The sequence below is a fragment of the Panthera onca genome, chromosome A1, assembly GCF_046562875.1.
Source record: "Panthera onca isolate mPanOnc1 chromosome A1, mPanOnc1 haplotype 2, whole genome shotgun sequence".
In the NCBI taxonomy this organism is placed as follows: domain Eukaryota; kingdom Metazoa; phylum Chordata; class Mammalia; order Carnivora; family Felidae; genus Panthera; species Panthera onca.
In genome coordinates, this window is record NC_138339.1 from 147,134,087 (window position 1) to 147,153,224 (window position 19,138).

A 19,138-nucleotide genomic window follows, 5' to 3' on the forward strand; every position below is an offset into this window, starting at 1 on the left:
TAGGAAGGGTGGCCCAGGGTTTTGTTTCTAGCTTCATATCCCTCTTTCACATTTGCTGTGCGCGTGGGTAAATGGTTTCCATACATTTCCCAGTGGCATTTCAGGCTCGTAGGGGCAGGGAAAGGAAGAAAGGAATGGGGGTGTGCCCAGCACAGGGGCTGCAGGCTCTAGGCATAGGGTTGGCTGCAGTGGCCTCTTCCTGAGGCCACCTACCATGGCCATGGGAGGACCCAGACTCAGCCTGGGTCTGGCAGCAGCCTGGGACACCCTGTAAGTCCTTCGGGTTGTCTGCCAAGAATGGCTGCTTCTACTCCCTCCTGCCCACCACCTCCTTGTCCCAGCAGCACCTGCCGCTGAAAAAAACACCCACAGACTCACCACCTTTTAGTCTTAGCGTTTACTTCCCCCACACTATACCCTTGGAGTGGTCTTCACCAATGCTCAACGGAACATTCCGGCTATGCCTTCACAAAAGAGCCGGTGGAGCTGCCCGGGAAGAAGACATGCTGCAGGGGACCAGGGCAATGCGCAGACACAGGCCGCAGGAGGACAACCAGCTGGCCCACTGCCAGACCAACCACTTCCGGAGCAAGTGCCCGAGTCCTTCACATGGGTGGGGGCAGGGCCTGCACCTCCTCCAGGCACTCGTCATAAGCCTCCTGGTACTCCTCGTGGGGCTTGACCATGATCACGCAGGTGGGGCGCTTGGAGCCTGCGGCTGCCCCCAGGTCCTGTGGAGCAGGGGAAAAAAAGGCTGCAAGACCCATGACCTGCTGGCCTCATCCAGCCCACAGACAAGTGCCGTGCAGTCTGCATGACACCATCATTTCAACTCTGCCAACTTTCGAGTCAGGTCCAGCAACACTGGGCCTACATTGCCACACAGCAAGCACAAATGGGCTCCGGCCCAGCAGAGGCTATCTCCTTAGGCCGGACCTGTGTTCTCCTGGTCCCTGCCAACCTCCTCTCTGGGCCACGGCCCCTGTATAAGGATAAGGCCAGCTGCACAAGCCCCTTGAATGCCCGCTCCTCCCCAAGCACAGCAGCTGCCTAACGGGACTAACACAAGGACTGCATCTTGGTCGACAGCACATCCACACACACCTCCTTTTCCATTCCCATGGTCCACAAGGGCAAGGATTCCCAGCTCACAAGAAGGAAAGTGAAGTGCAAAGCGCCAACGTGCAGTCCCTCAACCAGGAGCCGGTAGCGCCAAGGATCCATTCTGGTCTGCCTCCAAAGCCTGCGTTCTTTCCCACTGTGGCCTGCTCCCACAGACCTGATCCCACACCCGCTGTTCCAATGCTGACCAAGACCGGGGCGGGGGTCGTGTGCTCCTTACCGTCTTGGAGGGGATATAGACGTAGGGCAAATTCCGGTCCTCGCACATAACCGGGAGATGGCAGTATACCTCAATGGGCAACGTGTCTCCTGCCAAAACCATGATCCTGAAATGAGAGAAACCCTCATTTCTAATTTGCTCAGTCCCGCTTTCAGTCAAAAGTGCCTCTGTCTAGAGACCAGTAAGATGGACCTTGCTCTCAAGGACCCCAGTTATTAATGTAGATCTCCCACTTCCTGAAAGTACGCGCAAATTTGTGTTTGATGATCACCTTCCTCTGGGGAGGTGATCCCTAGTTCTCGGCAAATTAAGTAAATGCCATGAAGTGTGACAAGTGGGATCCCGCTGGGACAGGTGAGGTATGGTAGTGACCCCCAGGAGTAAGCTCAGTTCTTGAAGAGTCAAGAAAGGAATCGGGATGGGGCGCCTGGGTGGCTGGCTCAGTTGGTTAAATGTCTTGACTTGATTTCAGCTCAGATCATGATCTCACTGTTTGTGAGTTTGAGCCCCATGTCAGGCTCTATGCTGGCCCAGAGCCTGCTTGGGATTCTCTCTCCCTCTCTGCCCCTGCCCTATCCACGTTCTCTCTCAAACAACTAAACAAACTGGAAAAAAAAAAAAAAAGGAATCAGGAGGGGACAATGGATCAGAAAGCTGGCACCTTCTTAGGGGTCAGGCAGTCCATGGAGGGGCTGGGTACAGGGAAAGCATTTAAGACTGAGAATCAGAATGGCACCACATACCCAGGAGCTGGCTGGCAGGGGCCTGGGATGGGCCTTTGGAATCTAGGATAGGGTAGACGAGAAGGCTAGAGAGGTTAGTAGGGGCCATATCCAAAGGCCTTGAGTGCTGGGCTGAGAAGCATTCGCTCAGTCCCAAGAGTGACCAGAACTAATGAAGGCTTGCCAGAGAACCCTCAGGTAGGATACCTCTCTGGCAAGACGTCAGGCCTCTGGGGCAAGGAAGAGTGTTTCTCCAGGGAGTGAGAGGCAAACATAAGGGAAGAGCTCTTGGTTCAAAGTACTGGGCCCGCTCTCCTCTAGTTTTTCTTTGGTCTTCTGGGCTCTCCTCTGCACACCTCTTCCTCTGAGTGGCCTTTAAGTGCTGGGGCTCCTCACAGCCTGATCCTTGGCTGCCCTCTCAGTACCTTCTCCCTGGTGACCCCAGGCACTGCCATGGCCTCACTGCCATGTGCATACAACTCCCAAATCTGTTCTCTCCTGCCTGGCCTCTCCCTTCCAAGCTCCAAATCTATACAGCCACCTGCCAACTTGACAGTTCTGCTGGGGGGTGGGGGGGTGGGGTGGGGTATAGGAGGAGGCAGGTCATGTGTGTAAAACAAAACTCATGATCTTCCCTCTTCAGCTGGAATCCATACCTCCTCATTGCATGTCCGAAAGTCCTCTCAAATCCATCCACTTTAATTCTATTTCAGCCACCACTAACCTCATCAAAATCACCCCCACCTCCTCTAGACTACAGCAGTCTCCTATCTCAATTTCCTTGTGTACTCTTGTGCCCCTGATCCTTTCCAGAGTTGCCAGAAAAATCCTAAGGGTAAACATAATTCTGTCACTCCCTGGCTTTTAACCCTCAGTGGCCTGCAAAGCTGAGTATGAAAACTAAACTTACCACAGCTTACAAAGCCCCACGAGAAGGTAATACTTCTGTCCTCCACTATCCTCTCTCCTATTGTGGCACCCAGTATCTTCTGGCAGAACCCCTGCCCTCTTGGTCAGACTTCCCACTGGGCATCAAATAATCCCAGGACTGTTTATCTCTTGAGCACCAACAATGTACCATATACTTCTAGGGATAAAGCAATGAGAGGCTTTATCCTGTTTTCAAAGAGCTTACTGTCTGACCAGTGGGAGATCCTGGGAATAAGTAAGTTTCAGATTCTGACAGATGCCAAAAAAGAAGTAATGAAGTCATTCTCACTGCACCCTGTATACTCCTTCAGTTATCTCAGAACTTTTAATTTTGTGTGTATTTGATTAAAGACAGTCTCCCCATAGCACAGTGCCCGGGAAAGAATATAGACAATAGTCTATGAGTGAATGAAGCTGGTGTCTACCCTAAGTGAGTAGGCTTATACCATTCACTTCCCCAGTACTCACTTTCCCAGTGGTGTTACTTTTGCGCTCTTGTAAGTGATGTGATGTACCCACTAGCTGTATTGAAGGGAAGTCACGGGCTGCTGATTATTTTCCGTATGTGGGGCTGAATCCGATCACTTTTTTTATGTTTAGAGAGAGGGAGAGAAAATCACAAGCAGGCTCCATCCACGCTGTCAGCACAGAGCCTGATGTGAGGCTCAATCTTACCAACTGAGGTTCAACCGACTGAACCATCCAGCGCCCTCCCCCGCTTTTAACCGACTTTTCTCAAACACCTACTAAGTAGTAGAGATACCTGTTATCGTTCAGAAATGCAAAATCCAGCGGCGGCGGGGTGGGAGGGTGGGGGGTCCTTACCCTTTCTCGCCTTTGTTGATAAATTTCTGAACTTCCTTCACCCCGCGCCGAATCTGCTTCTGCTTCACAGCTGCAACAACAGAAGAGTCAGTGTGGGGGTCTCGGCCCACCACCCGCGCCACCACCGGCCACCGCGGCGGCTGCATCACCTTTCTTGATGCATTTGTAGAGCTTCCGCGTGAGACGGCGAGAAGCCAGGGGCTGCGCGATGGGGTTCAGATTCACTAGCAGCTCGTGGTAAGTGCGCTCCCCGAGGCAAGCCTCCGCCTGAGCCTCCGGCCCGTCTGGATCTGCCTTTATTTTGGTCATCGCAGCAGCAGCTGCTGCAACCGAGCCCGCAGCAGGCGAATCCACGCGGCCCGAGCCTCAGGAATCACTTCCGGGTCACCCCGTTCTGCGTAAGCCTGTCGTACACCCCAGCCAATCGGGAAACGAAGTCTCTGACTCAGACCAATCGTTGACGCTCAGACCCTTAAATACAGGCCAAACGGGGCGGAGTCTCGGCCGGAGGGCGGAGCGGATAGGGGCCGGGGCCCAGGGGAGGCGGGGCCTGGCAAGGGCTGGAAGCACACTGGCTCCCGCTGGTCTGAGAGTCCGCCTCACCGGTACTGGGAGCGGCGAAGGAGGCAGTACCTGCGGGAGCGAAACCAGGTCTCAGGACTGGACCCTTCCTTGAGGGGCGGGGTCTGCGGCCGAGCGGAAGAATGGTGAATCCAAACCGCGGTAGAATCTGATCGTCAGATGGTCCTGGGCGAAGTGCCGCCGGTGCCGAGGTTGAGGTAAAGCTTCACGCTGCCAAGGGCCTCTTCCGTTCTCACACAGTTTCTCACACTCTTTGTGGCCCCACTCACTCTGAGCGCCTGTCTTCCCGCAGGGATCTGCTCAAATGCTACTCACGGGAGAGGTTCCCCTGCCACGCCCCCTGCCACCCCATCTAAAACTGCAGTCCCCACCCACTCCCACCGGCGCCCCCGACCCCTTTGTTTTCCTCCCAGTTCCTACTGCTGCCAGGTGTGCCGCACAATCCCCCGGCCTCGCGGAGATGCCCGAATGGAGAGGGAGAGGAGAACGTGAGCGTCCCTGGGAACCCTGGGGCTGAGCCTTCGGGGCGCGGTGGGGGAGGTCTCCTAGTGGGCGCCCGCGCTGCAGGTGTCTGTAGAGCTTTAGTGGACGGTGACGCTGGGGCGGCGAGCTGGCCCAGACTAGGGTGGATCTTTTATCTCCAATTTCTTCCACCGTGTCCCGGAACACTGGATGGATATGAATTAGATCATTGCTACAAATTACTTGCCTTGAATCCTACGATGGTAGGCCTGACATTTTTGTGGTGGCGGAATAGGCCAGTAAGTGGAACTTTTTTTTTTTTTTTTTTTTTTTTAATTTTTAAAGTTTATTTAATTTGGGGGGGGGGGGTGTTAATCTCTACATCGAAAATGGGGCTCGAACTCAGGACCCTGAGATCAGGAGTCGCACGTTCTTCCGACTCAGCCAGCCAGGTGCCCCAGTAGTTGGAACTTAAAAGTATGCAGGTGGGAAAAAAACAAAAACAAAAACGGAATACAGGTGGCCGTGGGAGCGCTGGTTAGTTAAGCCAATTTAAAAATTGAACTTTTAATCCTGTAACCAAGTGCAAAGTCATTCAATAAAAAACAAGTCGGTTGTTTACATTTAGCTTTTTCTTTTAGATTTTTAAATTTTATTTAATTTTATTATTTTTTGTTAATGCGTATTTATTTTTGAGAGAGAGAGTGCAAGGGGTGGGGGGGGGGGGGACAGAGCGGCTCTGAGCTGGCAGTGGTGAGCCCAACATGGGGCCCAAACCTACGAACCACCACCAGATCATGACCTGAGCTTAACAACTGAGCCACCCAGGTGCCCCTTCATTTAGCATTTAGCATTTAGCATTTAGATAATAAAAATTAGGATGCAATCCATCCTACGCTTAGACCCCAAATAGTTTTCACAAATAGAAATGTCTATCAACTGAACAATGAAAATACATTATATAAGCAATAAAAAATAACATGAAAGTATACAAAATTTGTATGCACAACATAACAAGAAGATGTTTTCATTTTGGAATTCTCAAGAAAAGATAACCCCTTCCAGAGCTTTGACACTGGTAGTTACTTTCCTGCCTAGGACTTTGCTGTACCATTTCCCACCACTCCCCACACTCCCTTACACCTCCCTATACCTCTCTATACCCCCTTACACTCCCGTAGCCCACCCCCCCTCCCCATAGGTCCTGTAGTAGCAGTTTTGGCGGTCCCAGGGAAGTGCGTCCTAAAACTGTGAGAGCCCCCCTGTGGGCTTCCTGAACATATAACTGGCAGGGCTCTAAAGGGTGCTTTTCTTTTCTTTTCTTTTTTTTAATATTTATTTTTGAGAGAGAGAAAGCAGAGGGCAAGCAGGGAAGGGGCAGAGAGAGAAGGGGACAGAGGGTCTGATCCGATGTGGGCTCTGTGCTGACAGCAGAGAGCTCAATGTGGGGCTTGAACTCATCAACCGTGAGATCATGATCTGAACTGAAGTTGGATGCTTAACCAACTGAGCCACCCAGGCGCCCCTGAAGGGTGCTTTTCTATTCCGGCTTCCGAGTGGTGTTCCTGTGAATGTTTTCAGCCTTGTTGGACTGATGACAATGTGTCAGAGTCACGAGGGGAAGAGGCACTGCTAGATGTGTGCATGCGGCAGGATGAACTCTGTCCAGCAGAAAATTTCATCCCCAGGAAACCCAATCTGAGTAAATGTGCCTAACTGACCTTACCAAGGTCTCAGTTGTGAAGGCCTCTCCACGATCATATGGCAGGAGGAAGGAAGTGAACATTTATGTGCCCAGCACACTACATGGAGTATTTCCTCCCTTGCTCACAAAGAATGCCTTTATTATGCACAATTTATGGAGGCTCATAGGGTAAATAGCTCGGTCGAGCTCATACAAAGCTGGATTTCAATCCAGGTCCACTTGTCTGGAAGCCCACACTCTGCTTGGACTCTGTGATACATCCTCTGTCATACAACTACGTCATGTATTTTTATTTATTTTTCATTTTTTATATAAATTTCTTTATTTTGAGAGTGTATGTGTGTATACATGAGCATGCATGAGCTCATGTGAGCAGGAGAGGGGCAGAGAGAGAGAATCACAAGCAGGCTCTGCACTGGCAGTGTTAGCCCGATATGGGGCTTGAACTCACGAACCCTGAGACCATGACCTGAGCTGAGACCAAGAGTGGGATGCTTAACTGAGCCACCCAGGTGCCCCTACACCATGTATTTTTAAAACCAGGCTCAGACCTCTGTGCCAGATCTGAAGTGGCTTGTGTGACTTTACTGATTTTGTTCTAATGGCTATTTGAGCTCACTTGAAGCAGCATAGATGGGATGAGACCATAATAGCTTAATGGGCATTAGACCAGGGGTCTGAAGGACAAGTGACCTTGGGCAATTCATTTAACCTCTCTTGAGGCTTTAGCACCTTGTCTGTAAAGTGAGAAAGTTGGACCCAGATAGTCTAAGGTCCCATCTTTTGAAAAGATGGGGAGGATGATTTTTTTTAATTGTGATAAAATTTATGTACCATATAGTTTGCCCATTTAAAGTGTACAAATCAGTGGTTTTAGTATATTTTAGTGAGTTGTGCAGATATCACCACAATCAATTTGAAGACATTTACATCCCCTCAATAAAAACCCCTGTACCCTCTGACCCCCTCATTCTCTCCAGCCCTAAGCAACCCCTAATTTACTTTCTGTTCCTATAGATTTCCCTGTTCTGGACATTCCATCAAAATGGAATCATATAGCATGTGACCTTTTGTGTCTGGCTTCTTTCACTTAGCATAATGTTTTCTAGGTTTATCCATGTTGTAGCAGGTATCAGCATGTAGGAATATTATCACTTAACATTCCATTGTATTCTGCATTTTATCCATTTATCAGCCAATGGATGATTGGATCCTTTCTACCTTTTGACTGTTGTGAATAGTGCTACTATGAACAATCATGTGCAAGTTTTCGTGTAGGCATATGTCTTCAGTCCTCATGGGTATACACACCTAGAACTAGAAATCTTGGGTCTATGTTTAACTTTTTGGGGAATTGTCAGGCTGTTTGCCAAAGTGGCTGCACCATTTTATATTCCTAGCATCAATGTACAAGGGTTCCAATTTCCCCACATTCTTTTTTGTTTTTTAAAGTTTATTTGTTTTGAGAGAGAGAGTATGCGCATGCAGGAGTGGGAGAGGGGCAGAGAGAGAGGGAGAGAGGGAGGGATCCTAAACAATCTTCACACTACCAGTGCAGAGCCTGAATTGGGGCTCGAATTCACGAACTGTGAGACCATGACCTGAGCCGAAATCAAGGATGGGTAGCTTAACCAATGGAGCCACCTAGGCACCCCAAGTATTCACTGTTAAGTTTTTTGGGTACATATGTGTACCTATGTTTGTTTACATACATTAAATAATAGAAAATGGAGGCACCTGGCTGGCTCAGTCAGTAGAACATAGGACTTTTGATCTAAGGGTTGTGAGTTTGAGCCCTGTGTTGGATATAGAGTTTACTTCGAAAAAATAAAAATAAAAATAAATAAATAAAAGGGTACCTGGCTATTTCAGTCGTGGAGCATGAAACTCTTGATGTTGGGGTTGTGGGTTTGAGCCCCATGTTGGGTGTAGAGATTACTTAAAAATAAAGTCTGAAAAATTTTTAAAAATTTCATAATAAAATGAATTCTATTTAAAAAATAATATAATGTACTGTTCTGGCAATTTATTTCCCCTTATCAACATATCATGGGAAATGTTTCTATTTCTACCATAGAGATAAATCTTATTCTTCTAAGATCTTCATCACATTGCATTGTGCGGATTTCCATAGTTTATTTAAGTAGCCCCTGCTAATGGATTTTAGTTTGTTTTTAGTGTTTTTACTATTTTGAGTAAGTTTGCAATGAATATTCTATCTTTGCTACTTTTGTGAGTCTATCCAGGATAAATTCCTAACATTTATAATTTTGATATCTGCAGTATTATCAGGTGATCCTCTAAAGAGGTACAATTTATTGGGGCACCTGGGTGCCTCAGTTGGTTGAGCATTTGACTTCGGCTCAGGTCATGATCTCGCAGTTCGTGGATTCGAGTGATGGCTCGGAGCCTGGAGTCTGCTTTGGATTCTGTGTCTCCCTCTCTCTGCCCCTCCCCTGCTCATTCATTCTCTCTCTCTCTCTCTCTCTCTCTCTCTCTCAAGAATAAATAAACTTAAAAAAAATTAAAAGCAGTCTTCTGGAGGAGCAGTTCCAGCAGGGCAAGCTTTTTGCATGCTCGCTTCAAGACCAGGCCAGTGTGGCCAAGCAGATGGCTATGTGCTGGAGGGCAAGGAGCTACAGTTCTATCTGAGGAAAATCAAAGCCTGGAAAGTCATGTAATAAAAGGTGTTTATCCTGCCCTGTTAAAAAAAAAAAAAAGTTAAAAAAAAAAAAAAGAGGTACAATTTACAATTGTTCTGAATAGCGTCTCACCAACACTTGCCAAGACTGGGCTTTGGCGACTTTTTCTTTTTTTATGTTTGTTTATTTTTGAGAAAGAGAGCGTGAGCAGGGAAGGGGCAGAGAGAGAGGGAGACAGAATCTGAAGCAGGATCCAGATTCTGAGCTGTCAGCACAGAGCCCCATGCGGAACTTGATCTCATGAGCCACTAGATCATGACCTGAACCCAAGTTGGCCGCTTAACTGACTGAGCCACCCAGGAGCCCCTTTTAGCAACTTTTTTTTAGAGGGAAGAAAGTTGGTGATGATCCAGTAGGGACAAATAGTATCTTGTTTTCATTTACATTGATTTAGTTCTTGGGAAAGTTAGATATTATTTTTTTAAAGATTTTATTTTCAGGTAATGTCAGACACCCAACGTGGGGCTTGAACCCACAACCCCGAGATCAAGAGTCGCACACTCTACCAACTGATTCAGCCAGGCGCCTCTATATTTCATGTTTTTACAGCTCATTTATGTTCTATTCTTGTCCAGTTTTTCTATACGGTGATCTCTTCCCGCTATAGAAGAGCTTTTAGTACTTTAAGGCAAATGTCCTAGTGCTTTTGTGGTTTCACAGTTTGTATGAAAATGTTTGATCCATCAGGTTTAATGTGAGTGTTAGGAGCAAGGCTGGGCTCCAGCTTGACTTTCTTCCAGCTGGCTAAGCCATTGTCCTTCTGTCATTTATTGAATTCTTTATCGAGCCATGCATTCACTTAAAATACCCAAAAATAAATAAACCTTAAAAATTTTTTGAGGAGTGCTTGGGTGGCTTGGTTAAGTGTCTGACCGGCTCAGGTCATGATCTCATGGTTTGTGAGTTCGAGCGCCATGTCAGGCTCTGTGCTGACAGCTCAGAGCCTGGAATCTGCTTTAGATTCTGTGTCTCCCTCTCTCTGCCCCTACCCCACTTGTACTCTGTCTCGCTCTCAAAAATAAACAAACATTAAAAAATAAAATACCTCTGTTGGAGAGCACCTAGGTGGCTCAGTCAGTCGAGCATCCGACTCTTGGTTTTGGCTCAGTTCATGATCTCACAGTTTTGTGGGTTCGAGCCCCAAGTCTGGCTCTGCACTGGCATGGAGCAGAGCCTGCTTGGGATTCTCTTTCCCTCCCTCTCTCTCTGCCCCTCCCCTGCTTGCGCTGCCTCTCTCTCTCTCTCTCTCTCTCTCTCTCCAAATAAACAAACAAACTTAATAAAATAAAATGCCTCTGTCATATTCTAGATGCTTATATGTATTTGGGCAGTAGTAAACTGCTTTGATGGCTATAGTGTTTGTTAGCTTGTTTTTGTTTTTGAACCACTTTTTAGATCAGTTTACTAGTTTATACCAATCCTAGGGAGAGACAGGATACCTGGAGAGAGGAGTGGTCTGAGAGTCAAACAGGTCAGGATTTGAATCCCAGCCGTAAGGTTTTATCAGCTTTTTACCCCCTGGGCAAATTGTTTAACTTTAGGAGCTCCTGTTTTTTTGGTCTTTCAAATCAGATGAGGATTGAAGGAGATCCTGCCAGGAAAGCCCTCAGGCTGCCCTTCTGCTTCTGCTGGTGGCATGAAGGTTCCCTCCCGGGGCCTGAGCTTTAGAGGGCTCAGTTTAGGGGTGAAGAATCTGGGAGCCCGAGGCCTGGAGGTCAGCTCCCCACCCCCAACCCTCCAGGTACAGGAATTCTCTGCTCAGTTGGTGCGGAGTCCATTAGAAGGGCCTGCAGGGCCTGCGTAGCCCTGTCCCCCAGTCTGCTCTTCAGAGGGAAGGCCATCCCTGTAGATCTGAAGGGCGGCCAAGGTGTGGGTCGGTAGGTTGTGGACAGAGTGTGAACATTTGGCTTGGGGCGTCCACACATGTGCAAGTGGGTCCCTCACTGTCAGAACAGAGAGGCGTGGGTAGGAATAGAAGAGGGGGGATCAAGAGCTCCATTTGTACTGTTGCCCTGAACCTCTCCAATGTGAGAGGTGGGCCTTCTTCTTTTCTTCTTTCTCTCTCTTTTTAAAAATTTTTTATTTTTTGAGAGAGAGAGAAAGAGTGAGCTTGTGAGCAGGGGAGAGGGGCAGAGAGAGAGAGAGAGCGAGAGAGAGAGGGAGAATCCTAAGAAAGCTCCACACTTAGCTTGCAGCCCGCCATGGGGCTCGATTCCATGACCCTGGGATCATGACCTTGTAAGGGTTAAATTGTAATATAGGGCTTAACGCTTAGCTTGAAAAATAACAGCTTTGTGTTGACACTGAAGGTTAAGAGATAACAGCCTTGCTTTACTCTTGTAAATTATGCCTTATACTCTTGTAAATTAGGCTTCACCAATTAAGGAAACAAAAGTTCAAAGAAAAGAGCATCAGAGGCAGGGTCAAGGAGATCCACTGGTTGCAACTTAGAGGCAGAAAGTCTAAAATAAACACCTCATTAGGCAACTGTTTCTAACTCATCTGGAAACTGTTTCTAACTCATCTGGAAACTGTTTCTTTGTTCTGTTCCCAGGTGATGATAAAACAATGTGATCGGCTATAAAAACTCTGTACCCCGGCTGTTCGAGATCGGTCCGCCTTGCCTCTCATTGTAATAAACTTTGTTGTGACTGTCACTGGTGCCCGTAGCATTCTGTTTCAGGAGTCGTGTGGATGCAACAACCTGAGCTGAAATCAAGATTTGGATACTCAAGCTCAATGGACTGAGCCATCCAGGTACCCCTTTCCTTTCTCTCTTGATGACAGATTGCAAGCAGGGGGTGGGGCTGGGGGGAGTGGCTGGAAGTGGGATGTACTCATTTGTTCAACCAGCAGAGACTGGGAACTGACTGGGTGTATTAGTTTCCTAGGGCTGCCCTAATAAAATACCACAAACTGGGTGGCTGAAAACAGCACAACTTTATGGTCTCACAATTCTAGAGATTAGAAATCTGAAATCAAAGTATCAGCAGGGGCATGTTGTCTCTGAAGATTACAGGGGAACATCTATTCCATGCTTTTCTCCTAACTTCTGGAATGGCCCCCCAGTCCCTGGTGTTCCTTGGCTTGTAGGCATATCACTCCCATCTCTCCCTCCGTCCTCACATGCCTTTCTTTCTGTGCACCTGCCTTGACATGATATTTTCCTCTTCTTTTTTAAAACATTTTTATGTTCATTTTATTTTTGAGAGAGAGAGAGAGAGACCTAGACAGAGTGGGAGTGGGGGAGGGGCAGAGAGAGAGGGAGACACAGAATCCAAAGCAGGTTCCAGGCTCTGAGCTGTCAGCACAGAGCCCGACGCGGGGCTCGAACCCACAAACCTTGAGATCATGACCCGAGCTGCAGTTGGTGCTGAACTGACTGAGCCACGCCAGTGCTCCAATATTTTCCTCTTCTGAGAAAGGCACCGGTCATTGGATCAGGACCCACTAATGATCTCATCTTACCTTGATTGCATCTGCAAAGACCCTATTTCTAAATGAGATCATGTGTACAGGTACCAGGGGTTAAGACTTGAATAGATCCTTTCAGGGACACAACTGAGCCCAGCACTGGGGGCTTATGCCTTAGCGGGGCATGTGCTGGAGGTCCATGTGCAGCCGAGGGATCAGGTGAGGTTGAGACAGCCCCCAAGCCCCTGGGCCATCTGGCTGGGTTGAGGTAGTGATGGGACTGGAGGGCTGGGCCTGGAGAGGCTCAAGTCACTAGGCAGCTTCTGACATAGGGCTTCAGCACTGACTCTCCCACTTTCGCAGCCAGTGACCTGGGGCAGGCAGTGACATGTGGCTCTGATTTCTGGCGGGGATATAATTAGAAGGGAGATCTGGACTTTCGGAAACCAAAGGGACCCTGGGGACCACCTAATCCAGACATTTCGCAGATGGGAAGCCGAGGCAACTCCATAAGCCCCTATGTGTTCTAGTTGGGTGCTTGTGCAGGGGTGGGCAGCCCTGGGCTGTGGGCCGTGGCTCTCACTGGTGGTGGGGAAGGGGTGGCTGCTGAGTCCACCCTCAGCCCCTGAGCCCTAATCAGAGCCTGAAGCAGGTTCTATTCCAGGCCACCAACACGAGTCTGAAGTGTGCTTTTCTCTTGGGGCGCCTGGGTGGTTCAGCCGGTTGAGCATCCAACTTCAGCTCAGGCCAAAATCTCACGGTTGTTGAGTTCGAGCTCCACATCGGGCTTGCTGCTGTCAGCACAGAGCCCACTTCGGATCTTCTGTCCCCGCTCTCTCTCTGTCCTTTCCTCACATGGGCTCTCTCTCTCAAAAATAAATAAATCTTTAAGGAAAAAAAAAAGTGTGCTTTTCCCAGATGGGTATTTTGGTCTGAAGCTGCTTGGAGGAAGAGGTGGGTTGGGGGGAGGGGGTGTCGCCCTGTTTCAGTTCTGACTCTCACTTCCACCCTCCTGGTGCCTGTGGGTGTCATGCAGGGCTGCTGTCCTCTGTGGTCCCCCTCGGCCTCTGCCTGGCTGCATTTCTCACCACGTGTTTCATCTGTTACCCTCTGCCCTTGGCTTTGCATGCTCTCAAAATTTCTCATCTTCTGTCTTTTCTCTTTTACCCTCCTGTTTTGGTAAAGCTTGATGGGGTGTTAAGCAGTGTGTGTGTGTGTGTGTGTGTGTGTGTGTGTGTGTGTACCAAAGCTGCCCCCTTTGCATGGCACCGTGCTGCCTCCCACTGTTTCACAGGATCCGCAAGCTCCGTGGGCACATATTCTGTTCCTGTGCTCCTTTTCCACGGCCTCCTGGAGTCAACATTGGCATGCCTGCCAGACCTCGTGCCATGTTCCTTAAATAGCTCTTCCCCAAGCAGTCCCATCCTGGGCTCCAGCTGCAGTGTACAGCTAAGGCCAGGGCAGAGGGCGCCAGTGTGGGCACCCATGGGCTAGAAGTCTGAGCAGCTGGAGTTTTTGCAGCCGGCAGTGTCAGCACAGTTGACAAACCATCAAGAGTAGAGGGAACGTGAGGTTTGGGGTCTCTGTACTGGACTTCCCATTCATTCCAAAAGATGTACTGAGCACCTGGAATGTGCCAAATTCTGTGCTAGGCATTGGAGGGAGCGATGGTGAACTACAGGGAGAAAGTCTTTCTCTCCTCCAGAGGTTCCGGTCAGCCAGGAGAAGATGGAGCTGGAACCTGGGAGAACATGCTTCCTGCTAAGAGTTGCTGGATCGGTGGGGGGATGGGCGCTGGCCATGCCTGGAGCAGAGGGCGAGGGCAGGGTTGAGGACGCTAGGTGGCAGGACCCACCAGGTCGGCCACCCTCAGTGCTCATGGCGGCCATGCTTATTGTTGGGGATCTACGGGGCTACAACACAGAAAACCCCAGAAGGGCAGAGACTGTCAGTGGATCTCCATACCTCCCAAGGAGTCAATGCCCAGAAAACATTGGAGCGAATGAACTTTATGGAGTTTTGTTTAGGTCTTGAGCTTACTGGGGGGCACTGCAGGAATTTAAATTGGGGAGTAAGTGCGCCCGGCTGGCTGAGTGGGAAGAGCATGCGACTCTCGATCCCAGGGTTGTGAGTTTGAGCCCCGTGCAGGGTGTAGAGATTACAAAAAAAACCCACAAAAACACTTAGAAACAAACAAATAAATAAACTTTTTAAAGAAAGAAAAGAAAAAAGAAATAAAATAAGGGGCACCTGGGTGGCTCAGTCGGTTAAGCGGCTGACTTCGGCTCAGGTCGTAATCTCACTCTCACAGTTCGTGATTTTGAGCCCTGCATCAGGCTCTCTGCTGTCAGCATGGAGCCTGCTTCAGATCCTCTGTCCCCCTCTCTCTCTCTGCCCCTCCCCTGTTTATTCTCTCTCTCTCAAAAATAAATAAACATTAATTTTTTTTTTAAATAAATAAATTGGGGAGTAGGCCAGTTAGCTTTGTGCATTTGTAAGATCATTTGGCTACCGTGGGAAAAGAGGGGAGTGGGCAGTGGAGCCTGGGGAAGGGGAAAGAAAGATGAGGGCAGCATGGGACCCACTTCAGTGGCCCAGTTGACCCGTGAGAGGAGCCCAGGATGGTGGTGGCCAAGAGGTCGGAGCTCAGGGAATAGGTATGAACAATATGTAGGAGGTAAGCAGGACTTTGAGACTGGGGGGTGCAGGTGGGGAAGAGGACAGGTGGGGTAGGCAGAATTTCTAAACTGGGCCCCCAGAGAGGTCCTGCCCTAGTTCCCAGAATCTGTGGGTCCACTGGGCTGTCACTCCTGTGAGTCTGTGAGTTGGCACCACCGACTGCCCTGGATTATCCAGGCTGGCCCAGCATATAACTGATGAGTCCCTGAAGGCAGAGCACTTCCCTGGCTGGTGGCAGCTGGGCCATTGGGGAGATTAGAAACTGGCTGTGAAGATGGGAGCCTTGTGCAAGGACTGAACAGCAGCTGCAGGAAGCCTGGAGCGACCTCGGCTGACAGGAAGGGGGGCCCCAGTCCTGCAAGTTCCCTGCGGGAACTGAGTCCAGCCAACAACCGGAATGAGCTCGGAAGAGGACCACCCGCCCTGAGCGCCAGGTGAGATCACGGTGGGTAGAGACTTTGACTCAGCCTCCTGTAAAGCACTGAGCAGAGAAGCCCACTGCGCCATCCTGTGACACTTCTGACACGTGAGAGAAGAAATGGACGCTGTTTTCAGGCACGAGGTAGAAAACAAACACGTGGGGCGCCTGGGTGACTCACTGGGTTAAGCATCGGACTTCGGCTCACAGCTTGTGGGTTCGAGCCCCGTGTCAGTCTCTGTGCTGACAGCTCAGAGCCTGGAGCCTGCTTCGGATTCTGTGTCTCCCTCTCTCCCTGCCCCTTTCCTGCTCGTGCTCTATCTCTGTCTCCCCAAAATAAATAAATGTTAAAAAAAAATAGTGGTGCCAGATCCCTCCACAGAGATTCCGAGCTGCTCCTGCACAGAGTTGTGTAAAGCTCCCCGGGGGAGGGGCCCCTGGGTAGCTCAGTCGGTTAAGTATCTGATTTCGACTCAGGTCATGAACTCACAGTTCCTGAGTTTGAGCCCCATCTCAGGCTCAGTGCTGACAGCTCAGAGTCTGGAGCCCACTTCAGATCCTCTGCCTCCCTCTCTCTCTCTCTGTCCCTCCCCCACTTGTGCTCGCTCTCTCTCTCAAAAATATAAACATTAAAAAAAATTAGGGGTACCTGGGTGGCTCAGTTGGTTAACCATCCGACTTCTGCTCAGGTCATGATCTCACGGTTCGTGAGTTCAAGCGCTGCGTCGCGCTCCGTGCTGACAGCTTGGACCCTGGAGTTTGCTTCGGATTCTGTGTCTCCCTCTCTCTCTGCCCCTCCCCCACTCATGCATGCATGCGCGCGCTCTCTCTCAAAAATAAATAAACATAACGGAAAAAAGAAAATGAACATGTCAGGTTTCTGGATACATTCACTGAATTAAAAACCGGTGGAGGGCAGGAGAGGCTGGCAGAGAAAAAGGCCCTGTCAGATTGTTGAGAGGATCAGGAAAGTATTAGAAAGTATTTCTTTCCTTTTTTTTTTTAAGTTTATTTATTCTGAGAGAGAGCCCACGCGAGCAGGGGAGGAGCAGAGAGAGAGGGGAAAAAGAGAATCCTAAGCAGGCTCTGCACTGTCAGCACAGAGTCTGATGCAGGCCTCGAACTCACAAACCATGAGATCATGACCTGAGTGGAAACTAAGAGTTGGACACTTAATTGACTGAGCCACCCAGGCACCCGCATCTTGCTTTTTTCAATAGGAGACTGTTCTTATGAAATTGTTGGTGTTTCTATTAGGATAGATAGCCTTAAATTAGTTTATCAGATGTCTAGGGGAGGTTGGACATCTTTGTGATCTTGAATCTTCTTATTCAGGAACACAAAAGGCCTTTCCATTTCCTCACATGTTTTGTGTGCTCAGCGTTTACTATTTGCTTCATCTTTATCTTGAGTATTAAGTGTATTCCTAGGAGTTTTATGTCCTTTCTTCCTTTATTTTCTGATTATTGTTGGCATACATAAAAGCCACCTTGCTGAATTCTCTTATTGTTTATTTAGAATAATGTTTTGGCTAATCCTTTTTGGGGCTTCCAAGTATATAATCATGTGATCTGCAAATGGTGATGATTTTACCTACTCTTTTCCTCTTTTACACCTCGAATCTCTTTCTCTTGTCCAATTGTGTTAGTTGTTCCTCCAGAAAAGTTAAAGAATAAATTTAAGAAGGTATTGTTTCTTACTTTAATCAAAGTAAGAAGGCTTCAGGAAGACGACATTTCAGTTGTTTTTTAAAAGCATTTATCTTATTCTATTTTGTCAAGAATGGCTTAAATAAAAATATATGTTGAAATGTATCAAATACCCTGTTCATTCATATGGTAAAACCTTGGATGGTGAGTGACTTGTTCTGTGAGTGTTCAGCAAGACAAGCAAACATTTCTAATACATTTTAACTTAATAAACAAGCAGTGTTTTGCAATATGAGTCGTACGTGATGCCGAATGTCACATGAGCACAACTGAGCCAGTGGTTTTTCTCTCTGGCTGTGGAATGGTGGATGATTGTCTCCCATACTCGGATGCTCGGTCTCAGGCCACAGTGTTTGACAGAAGTCAGTAGTTTTATTTATTTATTTATTTTTAATTAAAAATTTTTTTTAATGTTTATTTATTTTTGAGACAGAGAAAGACAGAGCATGAATGAGGGAGGGTCAGAGAGAGGGAGACACAGAATCTGAAGCAGGCTCCAGGCTCTGAGCTGTCAGTACAGAGCCCGATGCGGGGCTCGAACTCACGGAGTGTGAGATCATGACCTGAGCCGAAGTCGGATGCCCAACTGACTGAGCCACCCAGGCGCCCCTATTTTTTTTATTTTTAAAAAAAATTTTTTTTCATGTTTATTTTTGAGAGAGAGAGAGAGAGCACTCATGTGTGCACCTGGGTCAGGGAGGGAGAGAGAGAGGGAAACACAGAATCCTAAGCAGGCTCCAGGCTCTGAGTTGTCTGCACAGAGCCTGACACGGGGCTCGAACCCACCAACTGTGAGACCATGACCTGACCCGAAGTCGGATGCCCAACCAACTGTGCCAACCAGATGCTCCAGAAATCAGTGATTTTTCAGAACGTTGGAAGGTGCCCACAACTAGCACAAGTGTATTTTTTGGCACTTCAAAGAACCTATGGACAGTCCTTTGCTTTTCCATACAAGAGTAAGCTTAGGAATGCTTTGCTTTATTCTAGGTCAGGCTGCCTGCAGACAGAGACCGTTTCCTCTGCTGCCTTATTGCCAGTTACAGTGAATACAGTATATGACAAGAGTTTATTAATACTTTACTGTGGTCAACATCCATGTGAGTGTATACAATGGCCCCATGCAGGAAAAGATTGAAAAGGAAGGCGGTAAGAAGGAGATGATTCCGGTGGAAGTTAAGAAAATCAAGGTATGCAAATGAGGTATGAGAGTGGCAGAAATTGCGAGATTTTATAAGAAGTCTACATTGACCATTTGCACAATATTAAAGGAGAAAGAAGAAATAAGGCGGCTAGATGGCAGTAGCAAAAGCAGTGACTCCGTTAGTGAAAGTCGTCCTACACAATAACCCTCCTCTCTCTTGTCTCCCTCACATCAGCCACAAAGGTTTTCAAAGGTAAGTGCAGGTTCGTTTATTTTTCTTTATATTTTGTATTTTCTTGATTATTTTGCATTATATTACAGTACTGTAATCATTTTCATATGAATATTTTTGAGTTGTGGAATGAATCATCTGAGTTTCCATTATTTCTTTTTAAAAAATTTTTTTTAACATTTATTTATTTTTGGGACAGAGAGAGACAGAGCATGAACGGGGGAGGGGCAGAGAGAGAGGGAGACACAGAATCAGAAGCAGGCTCCAGGCTC

The 19,138-nt window shown here is 48.2% G+C and overlaps 1 protein-coding gene and 1 long non-coding RNA gene across 4 annotated transcripts; one reads left to right on the forward strand and one right to left on the reverse strand.

Moving 5' to 3' along the window:
• Positions 1–382: 382 nt before the first annotated feature.
• NHP2 (NHP2 ribonucleoprotein) lies at positions 383–4,196 on the reverse strand. The gene is made up of 4 exons (XM_060636366.3): positions 3,969–4,196; positions 3,820–3,889; positions 1,343–1,448; positions 383–731 (listed from the first exon to the last, which is right to left on the reverse strand). The coding sequence occupies exons 1-4, from the start codon at positions 4,126–4,128 to the stop codon at positions 606–608; spliced, it is 462 nt and encodes a 153-aa protein (XP_060492349.1). The 5' UTR covers positions 4,129–4,196; the 3' UTR covers positions 383–605.
• Positions 4,191–11,880, forward strand: LOC132681683 (uncharacterized). 3 transcript variants are annotated; one of them, XR_013557589.1, is made up of 4 exons: positions 4,191–4,598; positions 9,072–9,245; positions 10,843–11,011; positions 11,825–11,880. It is a non-coding gene; the product is annotated as an uncharacterized LOC132681683 (long non-coding RNA). The 3 variants fall into 3 exon arrangements; XR_013557590.1 differs by lacking the exon at positions 10,843–11,011 and having other exon boundaries at positions 11,825–11,879; XR_013557586.2 differs by lacking the exon at positions 11,825–11,880 and having other exon boundaries at positions 10,843–11,816.
• Positions 11,881–19,138: the final 7,258 nt, after the last annotated feature.

Excerpts from the sequence above, each read along its gene's own strand:
- NHP2 (XM_060636366.3), bottom strand. The coding sequence starts at position 4,128 with ATGACCAAAATAAAGGCAGATCCAGACGGGCCGGAGGCTCAGGCGGAG. Across the intron at positions 3,890-3,968 it reads CTACAAATGCATCAAGAAAG|CTGTGAAGCAGAAGCAGATT; the intron begins GTGATGCAGCCG and ends CTGTTGTTGCAG. Across the intron at positions 732-1,342 it reads TCTATATCCCCTCCAAGACG|GACCTGGGGGCAGCCGCAGG; the intron begins GTAAGGAGCACA and ends CCTGCTCCACAG.